This window comes from Fukomys damarensis, unplaced genomic scaffold (genome assembly GCF_012274545.1).
Source record: "Fukomys damarensis isolate Sample0158 unplaced genomic scaffold, DMR_v1.0_HiC HiC_scaffold_37, whole genome shotgun sequence".
Classification (NCBI taxonomy): Eukaryota; Metazoa; Chordata; class Mammalia; order Rodentia; family Bathyergidae; genus Fukomys; species Fukomys damarensis.
In genome coordinates, this window is record NW_022900949.1 from 22,444,519 (window position 1) to 22,456,699 (window position 12,181).

General features: G+C 39.9%; 1 protein-coding gene across 3 annotated transcripts in view; it reads left to right on the plus strand.

Annotated features, from left to right (window-relative positions):
* The window catches only part of Nebl (nebulette), a 338,403-nt gene that overhangs the window by 245,131 nt on the left and 81,091 nt on the right, over positions 1 to 12,181 (plus strand). Inside the window, exon 11 of one of the 3 annotated variants that reach the window (XM_033759733.1) lies at positions 688 to 798. The exons of the other annotated variants lie outside the window; for them this stretch is intronic. Within the exon in view, the coding sequence (XP_033615624.1) occupies positions 688 to 798 (111 nt within the window). The remainder of the gene's footprint in view (positions 1 to 687; positions 799 to 12,181) is intronic. 3 annotated transcript variants of the gene reach the window in all.

A 12,181-nucleotide genomic window follows, 5' to 3' on the forward strand; every position in this document is an offset into this window, starting at 1 on the left:
AAGGGATCAAACTCAGGACCTTGGCGCAGTGCCCCTGAGCTAAATCCCTGGCCCTCCAGCTCTGTTTTAGGGTTTGGTTTTCTCATGCCCCCACCCTGGCCCAGTGAAACACAAATTTACCACAGTGGTATTAAGGGACTGGTGTGAAGTTCAGATGCCCAGCCGAGGATAAAGCTTGACATACCTAAGAGTTTTGCTAACTTATTATATTTTCTCCCAAAAGGTTGAGCATTTAATGAGGCCTACATTATATGATAGCTGTGCCCACATAAAATCAGAACCTTTCACTTAAAAATAAACAGTCTTCTTTTAAATATTCTGTAATTTCCCCTGGCCTGGTCAGTTGTGTTCTCAAGATTTAAACCTTGAACATTTATTACCATGCAAACTTTCAGGTGTGGAAGACTTCTCAGAACTGTATGTGAAGATTTAAGCTAGATGAATAAAAATGGAGATTTCATTTTCTGGTTAAGGACAATTTCCATTAAATAACAGTGTTAAAATTATGAATCTAACCCAAAGTACTGCAGTGCGGTCACTATGTATATTGTCTTGGGGCGTAAACTCAGGCAGATTTAACTGATGGTGGCATTTAAAGCTGTGAAATTCTAGCAGAACACTGAAAAATAACAGGTAAGAATTTTCTATGCCACCAAGAGAAACAAATAATTGTTTGTGTGTTTTAAGGTTGTCTATAAGCAGAAACATGGTGCTGGCAAAGGACTCTCAGATTACGCCCGGATGAAGGAGCCGCCTGAGGTCAAACATGCCATGGAGGTCACAAAACACCAAAGCAACGTAAGAAAGCTTATTCCTCACTATTTCCTGGAAGGTTGCAGTTGTCCACCTCAAGACTTGTGATTATTTTATTGAAATTTAAATATGACATCTATTCCAAAATAACTTTAGAATTTCTTTATTAGTGTGAGCTGCATCTGAAACATTCTGATGATAGTCACTGAAACCTTGTGGAATGTTTCTAAATTGTCAGGCTTTGAAAATTTTGCTTCGAAGAAGATAAATATGGATCCTTTGATCCATCAGTTTATTGGTGTTTCCAGAGCTTCTTTGACTTGATGCTAAGGCTCATGGTCCCCTAGCCAGGAATAGCAGAAGCACTGGGAAAAAACATCAGCAACCAGTGACCCAGGAAAGATCATTCAGACACGAGCTAGCCTGCACCCTAGCAAGACCCAGCAGATAATGAAATATAAATTCATCAGATGCCCAATAGCTGAGTGAGAAGCAAAAACCAAGAGGGAGAGAAGAATCTGTAGAAAGCAGAGCTCTTCTTTGGTTATAAGTTGCCCACCCCGTCAAGGCTTCCAAGGCATTTCCTCAGTTACTGCCACTGTCCTGTTGGTCCAGGAGGACAATTTCTTCCTGGAATTATAGTGGAAGCTCGTTTGCCTCCTCAGAAGAATTCTCTGCTCTCTGAAAAAGATGTAGGAACTCATGGTCAGGCTCTTGATGGATGAGAAAGCTCTGTCTCCCTACTTCCTGTTATCTCTCTTTTATTTTGCTCTTTATGTATACTTTGGGTTTCTCATGTGAGAGAAGCCACGTGCTCTTTAAGCTGTGTGTCTCATGGCATTTAGACGCACTGGGGTATTGCTCTAACATAAAGATAAACTTGAGTCATTCGTGTGAAAATGGATATACCTTAAGGCCATAATGATTTTCTTCTTAAGGATATGCTTCTCTTTCATAGTTTATATTCTTTATGCCATGTTGTAGGTTAGTTAGAATAGTAAGCGTATAGAGGTAGTGACTGTATGTCAGATTCTGTTCTGTGCACTTCACAAATATTTATGCCATTTACTCCTCACAATAACCCCCTGAGGTTTTCCAGTTTTACAGCTATGGAATCTGAAGCACAGAGTTGGAAGTAACTTTTCCAGGTAACAAAGCTGGGAAATGGCAGAATCAGCATGCAAATGTGGGTAGTCTGGCTCCAGAATCTGAGTTCTTAGTCACTCACCGTTGTACATTTTTCTTCCATTTATGCCTCTCTTTTGCTTATTAAACAAATTACTTGTTTCTACAGAATCTTTTTACGTTTAAGTAGAGGAAACCTCAACAATTATAAAATGGCCTAATAATCAATTCCACTTAAAAATACTGAGCATACTTACTCTTTGCAGAAATCTGTAAGGGCTTCATTATTATAAATTTAAACATCCACTGTGTACCCAGCTTGGCAGTAAGGTAATCTCAACTATGCAACATGGGGCTAAAAATACATGATGTCAAGGACTGCACGGCTGGCTGTGACTCACATGCCCTTCGTTGTTTCTGCCAGCATCTGGTCATCAAGGTCGGTAATACTGGATACTTTATAAAGCACATAATACAACACAACACTTGATATGAGATGAGCAACAAACATGCAGTAAAGATAGAAAAAAATCTATTATCTTTATTTGGGAAGGTAACATTTTTCAGATGCATACTCAGTTTTTTGGAAGCATATCATTTTTCGCACCTTTGAATAGCATAAATGGGCCTGTGGTACACACGTACTTGCAATGTGGAATTTAGCATGCAAGGTAATCCATATTGGATATTTTGGGATCTTCCTACTGTTTTTGCTGAGAGCAGGTTCTCCCCGATGTTGCTAATATGTGTCATCCTCTGATGGAATAGACACCACTGGGAGGACATGTATGCATTCTTGGTTAACAGTGGTTTCTGTTGGGATGAATCTTTGAAATTCTCAGGCAGAAAAAACCTAGATCCCAAATAAGGTGTCTCAAAGATTTGCAGAACTGCAATGATATTTCTTTAGATTTACATGCATCAGTTTTGTTACTTTTAAGAGTTTGTTTCTCTGAGTGTACCAGGCAATGAGAGGCAACAGAGCAGAAGAGCGATTTCCAAGTGTCTGTGATAATTAAACATCTGAATGTCTACTGTGTCCAAATGGTATCAGATTTATGGTGACATAATTCAGAGTATTAGAGGAATTCTAAAACTTAATACATTCTGGGTTTTAATGAAAAGTCTAAGACTTTTGACGAACAGACTATTATCTTAAAATCAGATGCTCACATTCAAATTAGTGTGAAATGGCAAAGCTATTTAGATTTATAACTGCAGAAGAGGATTGATAGGAAAAGTACCCTTGAGAAAAGAGGGAAGGAGAGTCATGGAGTTGTATTAGCCACCCTCTACGAAAAGTTTTTATAAGCAAAGATCCCAAAGAAACCTCAAAATGGAATGGACTGTGTGTCAGGGAGTGGTAAGATCGCTTTCAGTGAAAGTGTTGCAGGCAAAGGCTAACTGATCCCTTATCACAGATGTAGTGTGGGCTGTTCAGGCATCTGGACCGAGCAGCTCAATTATATGCTGTCGGAGCCACCGGGTCCCAGTCTGGAGTTCAAAGACGTCTGCTGTGGGATTAAAAGCACACTCATCTATGCAGTATACAAAGTATACTATAAGGCAAACATGTACAGGTATATATGTGTCTCTGTGGCTATGAGATATAAAAACCTAGAAGATAAAATGTGTATGATAAATATATATATTACTTATGTAAACATATCTATATGACTATTACAAGTGTTCTTCATTTTTTTGATGTCTCAAAATCATACCATCTGAGTTCTCAAAGTGTGAAGAAAATAATTTGAATCTAGAGAAATACCATATAATAATGACAATCCTAAGAAATCAAAATTATCAGAAAATTTATTAGCTTGCCATAATTTTCCATTAGCTATTTTAAGGAAAAAATTAATATAATAAATTAAAGTTCAGCTGCCTCCAATTTGTTACAGTCTTAATTCTAAGTGGTACTTAGTAGCAGCTATAAATGAAATGACTATGTTAAAGCTGCAAGTAGAAAATTATGTAGCCTTTTTAAGAAATTGCTTTCAAAAATTGAACTTTATGAGTCACCATTTCTATGATAACTCACGCAGTGATCAGCTGCATTGATTGTGCTTATAAAATCGCAAGTCTCACTGTTTAAAATACAAAACGCACCAGGCAGCCATCAAAAAGATCAACACATACCAGCACTCTTAATTTAAAAGCAGGAACAAATCTCATAAAAATTTTTCCTTGGGTTTATAGGGTTGGCCACTCATTAAGCTCCTTCTTCCACCCCACCCCCCGAGTTATAATACAAAGCCTAATGAAAGTGAGGTAATGGACTTCTTAAGTTCTTAAGGGTTTTCCTGGTTAACATTAGCCACTGACGAAAATGTAAAGACACGTTCATCTGAATTAGGCATCTCGATGGAGTAAGTTGATGGATAGACTAACAAGATGTATTATACTTGGAATATTGTGAGGTGCCTTATTTGAGTCCTGGTAACCAACCAGATGCACAGAATTGGATCTGGGAACCTGACTAGGAGGGGCTCAATATGACTTAAATGCATTAATTGACTGAAATCTCATTCTACTCATCAAAAGGAAAATGTTGTGACCTACAGATGCATTACTTGCCTTTAGCAAGTCAGAAAGGGTGAGCCAGATTAAATGAAGTGATTCTGATTAGGTTTAGTTCAGGTTTTTGTGGGCATCTTAAGAAAGAGATGGACCAATTGGGGTTTGGATGAAGAAGAACATGTGTGATCAGGAGTTCAGCGCCTTCCTCCATGCAGGCATTCTGGGGGAGTGGAAGTCCCCGATGACTTGGAAATTCCGAACTGTGGACTTGGCTCTTTCTGTATGGTCAGATAAATGTAGCTATGGGGAGATAGACTGGCGTTTGATTAAAAGAAGAACTTTCAATGAGAACTTTCAACTTTAGAGAGTGAGATGTCCCAGGTTGAGTTCTCTTGCAGTAGAGGTTTTAAAGAAGAGGAGCTGGAGAGGGCATTTAAGCATGCATGGTTGTACTAGATAGCTGGTTTGGGATGGGAAGATCTGATATCTTTATTGTAAAAATCAGTTTCATAATCACCACATTGATCCTTTAAATTGGTGTATCACCTAAGCTAAATGGGTCATTAATTCTGTTTATAAAAGCCAAAGTGTTAAGTTTAGGAGAATATTAAATAATATTTAGGAGAATTTATTCATCCATTCACTAGGTATTTATGCATTTCTCCTCTGTGGCATTTGCCATGACAGGCACAGAACATTAAGAGATGTGTGAGATAGAGCAGAGCTCTCTAGGACCTCATTTTGGTGGAGAATGCTTCTTTCAGTCTGTGGGTTTTTTTCCCCCGTTGAAAATTAGACCTGTTTTTGTTCTTGCTGAAGACTGTTCTAGTTTTCCTTTTTAAATTGCTTTTGTTATGCTAAATAATTCCAACTCCACTTAGTATATATTCTTAACCTCTTAGTGTATTTAAAAATTAATTTTGCCACTCCATCCTTTACATGCTACTGTTTCCCCCCACTCATTCAGTTATTCATTCATCACTTAGCAGATATTCACTGATGCCAATTTTTTGGCAGGATGCTAATTCTGGACTGAGGATTGTTCTAGTAGGGGGAGACAGACAATAAGATATTTTACAAACATTAAGAAAGGAACTACAAGGGCTGTGTATTTAGCTCAGTGGTGCCACTGCCTTCCTGTCAAGTGCAAGGTCCTGAGTTCAATCCCCGGTACACACACACACACACACACACACACACACACACACACAGAAAGGAACTACAAGCCTGGGATTTAGCTCATTGGTCAATCCCCGGTACAAAAAAAAACAAAGAAAGAAACTACAAATTTTGCAGGAAATAAATAAATTGTATAAATTGAGAGTGAAAACTTGGTTGTTGTCTTTTGGATCTTTAATTTCCAGCTTTTTTTTTTTTTTTTTTTTTTTTTTTTTTTTTTTTAACGGGGATCAAACTCAGGACCTTGGCGCAGTGCCCCTGAGCTAAATCCCTGGCCCTCCAGCTCTGTTTTAGGGTTTGGTTTTCTCATGCCCCCACCCTGGCCCAGTGAAAAACAAATTTACCACAGTGGTATTGAGGGACTGGTGTGAAGTTCAGATGCCCAGCCGAGGATAAAGCTTGACATACCTGAGTTTTGCTAACTTATTATATTTTCTCCCAAAAGGTTGAGCATTTAATGAGGCCTACATTATATGATAGCTGTGCCCACATAAAATCAGAACCTTTCACTTAAAAATAAACAGTCTTCTTTTAAATATTCTGTAATTTCCCCTGGCCTGGTCAGTTGTTTTCTCAAGATTTAAACCTTGAACATTTATTACCATGCAAACTTTCAGGTGTGGAAGACTTCTCAGAACTGTATGTGAAGATTTAAGCTAGATGAATAAAAATGGAGATTTCATTTTCTGGTTAAGGACAATTTCCATTAAATAACAGTGTTAAAATTATGAATCTAACCCAAAGTACTGCAGTGCGGTCACTATGTATATTGTCTTGGGGCGTAAACTCAGGCAGATTTAACTGATGGTGGCATTTAAAGCTGTGAAATTCTAGCAGAACACTGAAAAATAACAGGTAAGAATTTTCTATGCCACCAAGAGAAACAAATAATTGTTTGTGTGTTTTAAGGTTGTCTATAAGCAGAAACATGGTGCTGGCAAAGGACTCTCAGATTACGCCCGGATGAAGGAGCCGCCTGAGGTCAAACATGCCATGGAGGTCACAAAACACCAAAGCAACGTAAGAAAGCTTATTCCTCACTATTTCCTGGAAGGTTGCAGTTGTCCACCTCAAGACTTGTGATTATTTTATTGAAATTTAAATATGACATCTATTCCAAAATAACTTTAGAATTTCTTTATTAGTGTGAGCTGCATCTGAAACATTCTGATGATAGTCACTGAAACCTTGTGGAATGTTTCTAAATTGTCAGGCTTTGAAAATTTTGCTTCGAAGAAGATAAATATGGATCCTTTGATCCATCAGTTTATTGGTGTTTCCAGAGCTTCTTTGACTTGATGCTAAGGCTCATGGTCCCCTAGCCAGGAATAGCAGAAGCACTGGGAAAAAACATCAGCAACCAGTGACCCAGGAAAGATCATTCAGACACGAGCTAGCCTGCACCCTAGCAAGACCCAGCAGATAATGAAATATAAATTCATCAGATGCCCAATAGCTGAGTGAGAAGCAAAAACCAAGAGGGAGAGAAGAATCTGTAGAAAGCAGAGCTCTTCTTTGGTTATAAGTTGCCCACCCCGTCAAGGCTTCCAAGGCATTTCCTCAGTTACTGCCACTGTCCTGTTGGTCCAGGAGGACAATTTCTTCCTGGAATTATAGTGGAAGCTCGTTTGCCTCCTCAGAAGAATTCTCTGCTCTCTGAAAAAGATGTAGGAACTCATGGTCAGGCTCTTGATGGATCAGAGCCTGTTCACAGTGCCTGTCCCAGCTAGGGCAACAAACCTCCCTTTCGGAAGACCCTGCTTTTGTCATTTTAACCTCACACAGACTGTCCCATTCCTTAGTCCTCTGACTGAAGGTGCTTTGCCAACTCCAAGCCTCCAAGTCCCAGCTATTGCAATGTCTTTCTGCAGGCTGACAAAAGTAGGTTGATGTTTAAGTAAAAACTAGAGTGAGGATTGACGTTCTAACCCAGATGTATATATCTGCCCATGTCAGAGCACTGTTCTGGGATGATTTAGGACTGACAGGAGTTGAAGAAGCTATGTCTCTGCAATTATTAAGCAGGGTTATTATTGTAAGGGGAGGCTTTGTAAGAGCTGTTTGCTTACAGAATGACTATAATAATCATAATAACCACCACTTACCCAGCTCAGTCATACACCAGGCACTGTGCCAAGACTTTGATCATTTTCAATTCTCTCAAAACCCCTGTCCTGATTCCCATTTTGTAGATGAAGACAATAAGACTAAGGAAGCAGACTCCTGGGTTCACTCTTTCTGTTGTATATCACTGACTCTTTCCTAAAGGTCATTGGCAATGAGTCAAGATTTTAAATAACATTTTAAAAAGGAAGAACATTCTAAGTCATCACCAGAGTTCAAATGTGTGACAGGGAGGAGTAACAGAGATGCCCCAAGCCCCTACTCTTGATGCCAATGGGACCTCGGATTCATATCAAAGGCCTGAGGGTTAGGAGGTGAGATGTGCTGGGGGCTGGTGTCGCGCAGATCCCCGGTGGCCCTGTCTAACTCTAGCAGTCAATGAAATTCAGATACAGAAGGTCCTTACCGTGGAACTGGGCTTATTATAACTCTGCCTTTTCTTTCTTAAAAGGCCTTTGATTGAGGGGTGAGGGAATGGAGTATAAAGCTCCTTTCCCATCCATTCAGCACTGTGTACTTGTGGGAGAAGATGTGTTTACTTTACCCTCTGCCACTCGCTCAACCTTTACATGCCAAGTTTGTACGCATAATAGTATTTAGAAAGTGTTTAAGACTATTTGCTCAGATTTAAAATGAGAATGATATTTGTATTCTACCTGTGGAGGAGCTGACCTTCCTCCAGAGTCGGGCCATGTAGAATAATACATTTATTGTCCCTACAGTGTGAAATTGAAGTGCAGGTTTTGAAAGCTACAAAGAAAGCCAGTATAGACATTCTTGGTTCAGTTGGTCGATACATCTTCACAAAAGGCAGACAGAACCTCATCGCCCATAAAACTTCAGCCCAGTGAAACTCAGAGCAGACACTTCACTAGTAGAATTATTCTTTTGTATGGTGGAATGTCTCTTTGTATGTGGTTATAAATGGCTTACAGTTAAAATGTGCCATCATATGTGGGTTTGATTGACCTAGAAACAATGGAAATCAGCATCTTTGTATGCGTTTCTCTCTCTCTCTCTCTCTCCCTCTCTCTCTCTCCTTTTCCCTGTCTCCCTCTCCCTCTCGTCCTCTCATCCTTCTCCTCCCTCCTTCACCCTACCCTCTTTCCTTCCTTCTCTTTTTTTTGTAGTACTAGAGATGAACCCAGGGCCTTCACACGGAGCCGCATTCCCAACCCTTTTATTTTTTCTCATTTTGGGACAGAGTCTCCCTAAGTTACAAAGTTGCCCTGGCTGGCCTTGGACTTACAGCCTGCCTACCTCAGCCTCCCAGAGTGTGCTTCTTATCTTTATTTTGTGTCCACCAAATCAAGTCACCTTTCAAAGATCTGTTAGTACAACAAGAAACCAGGACCACTGCTGTTTAGAGCCTTTAATTTTTGCCACATTCTTGGTCCTGCCTTTTATCAGTGTGGTCATTAGGGAGCCAGTGATTTTTTGTTCATTTTTGTTCCCCCTCTTATACCTTAAAGACTGAATGAGCAGAATAGGATGGGAGAGAGGATTCTTTGCAGCTGTCCAGCTGAATCCTCACCTCTGGACAACTGAGAGTTGACAAGGGAAGAACAACCCAGGGGAGCAGTCTCTTGAGTCACTCTCAAATTCAGCGATGACAGAAAAGAGCAAAAATGTTTTTCAGAATATCCTGCACGAAAGCATGTGTTTTAATCATGGGTGGAAAAAAAAGCTCACTGTGGCAAAGTACGTGGATGACGTCTCAGAATCTCGGTTTTCTCATCTGTCTGTGAATCTGGGGGAGTAGTATTTACCCCCATGTGGTGAATGAATAAGGTACGCGAAGGGCTCCGTAGCAGACTGCTTCATAGAAGAGTAGGCCTGCTTGGTTGTCCTCGAGTTCTTATAGGCTGATTTGAGAGTTGAGGGTGATGTCACAGATAGCGTAGAACAATTAAAACAGTTTGATTTATAGAAGGCCGTATATAGAATCAATGGGAAGTCATTACTGTGAAGTACTTAGGTCAGAAGGGCGTGCACGAAAGGTTCCTGGGGCCATCATGTTGATGTTGTCATCACAAAATGATTAAGCACAGTCAGACTAAATCCTCCTGTATCTTAAGGGTCATATCCTTGCCAAATCTTTCTGATGTCATTAGAGAAACCAGATGTCTTGTCCTGTCCCCTTCCCTTAAAGATGGGCTTGTAATGAAAACCTCAGTTCCACTGTTAGTTCTGATCAGTCTTATCAGAGACAGGAAGTGCAGTAGTTCTGAAGGAAGTCAGACAGATCTTAAGCTTCCATCTTGAGTGTTATGTCCTGTGGTCTGTGCAGACTTGTGATGCAATCGGGACAGTAAGCTTTTCCCAAACTTTGGATTGGTAATCAATTCAATGTGTATTAAGAAGAAATACTCAGCATGGGAAACAAGAGACTTCATGTTCTCTTCAAGAATGATTTATATGTACTGTCTTAAAAATTAATAAAAACTTATCAGTAGACAATTTTCTGTTCCATCAGAAAGTGAAAAAGCTTAAAGATAAATCAGTAAAATGATACTGGAAAAACAATTATGGCTCTGTGTTGCTTCCCAATGTGAGGCACAATAATAGTGCTTTAGGATTTAGTGTTAAAAATAGATTTATTAATGTTTTTTTAATCTCTCAGCCCTCTTCACAAGACAGTGGTGGTAATAAAATTAAATTATAAATAAGAAGCCTTTTATGGACTATGAAATGGAGTATAAACAGTGACAACAACAATAATAAATTGTCCTAGACATAATTCCATATTTCCCTCCTTTTGAAGACTGAAAACTTTTCTGTATGATGAATAGTATCAGATCCTACATTTACTGGTGTTTAAAAGGTTTCTATTCTCTTATAGAAAATAATGTTCAAATAAGTATAATTAAGATAATTAAGATATTGCTGGGCTGGGGGTGTAGCTCAGTGGTGCCACACCTGCCCGGCAAGCACAAGGTCCTCAGTTGGGTCCCCAGCACCAAAAAGAAGATTAATTCAAGAAATTTAAGATACTGCTCTATGGTAGAACATTTTCCTACCATGAGGTTCTGGGTTCCATCTTCAGCACTTCTGAATAAAAGAGATGAGATTTCCAATTCCCATTCCTATTTAATGATCCTTTTCCTTGAGAATGATTAAACTTGGGCTTCAAGATTTTGACCCTGTGCATGTTGCACTGCTTGCTTCTGTTCCCCAAGTGTAAAATGTGATCTATCCTATCTAGTTTTTTTTTTTCTCACCAAGAATCATTTCAAACTTCACCACAGCAGCACAGGGACTGGTTCTGAGCCAGCGTGCTGGTTTCCTTCAGGGTCTGCCTGTGGGTACTGTGCTTGATCTACAGGTGACTGTCTGAGGTAGTTTTTTGGTGGCTGCCTCTCCTCAGCCTTCAGTCTCCTTGCCTCCAGGTGACAGCCTTTGACATTTCCATCAGTGGAGGTCTTGCTTCTCTCTAGCTTATTAACTCCCCTGCCATGGGGTCTCACATCATCGTCTAAATGTAAAAAGCTAATGGGAAGATCCCTAAGAATCCTAGGACGGAGAACTCGGAAAGCAAGGGCGTCTATTCTGTTTTTAAAATCTCATAGGAGAATGTTGCCATAGCCTTGGAAGAGAAAGTTGATGGAACCCAGTTGCATGCAGACCATCCAGGGCAACGGGCTGGGCCAAATAGTCCATGAGTTCATGCGCGTAAAGGACTTGGTGCCTGGCACATCCAACAGGCTGCATGAATGAAGAAAACATGCAGAAGACACAGCTGTTATGCAACGGAGGTAGAAAGAGTATAAGGAGAGAGCAAACCCAGTCTAAAAGAACAATGAGACATACAAGCCAAGGGCAGAGTGGACATGAGGAAATAAGGAAGGAGCTCAAAGATAGATTTTGAGGGAGTGCATTTACAGGAGTAATACGATGCCCAGAAACATTCCAGTTGTTTGCACTGTGGAATTTGCTAAAATCCTTCTGATGTTCATAACCAAGAATAAATTCAATTAAAGATACATTTGAAATAGAAGAGTAGTGAGGGAGTTTGGCTTCACAGATACTATGATCATTTGAGAAGAGCATCTCTAAGAGTAATGCTTAATATGGTACACAATGGTCTAAATGGAGACCAGTTTTTAAATATTGTTACTGTACTTGCTTTCTGGCTCCTCTCCTCTTCTGCTTTCCTCCTCTCTTTCCTTCTTTCTTCTTTTCCTCGCCTTCCTCGTTCTTTTCTGTTTGCTGAGGACAGAACAGGGAGTAAAACACTACAGAGAATGATGTGCTATCAACTGTTGGCCGACAAGTTTGTTCTCATCTTGGGTCGAATCTTTTCCCGTCTCCTTCTTAGTTACAGTAGTTTTCTGCAGATCGTCACATTGTCATGAGAAGACTGAAGAATAGAGCTCAGTTCATTGTTCCAGTATGGTTAGGACTGAAAGTTTGAATTGACCGGGGAAACACACACAAACACTGTCCCCCCCCCCCGCCCCCGCAGTATAACACTCTG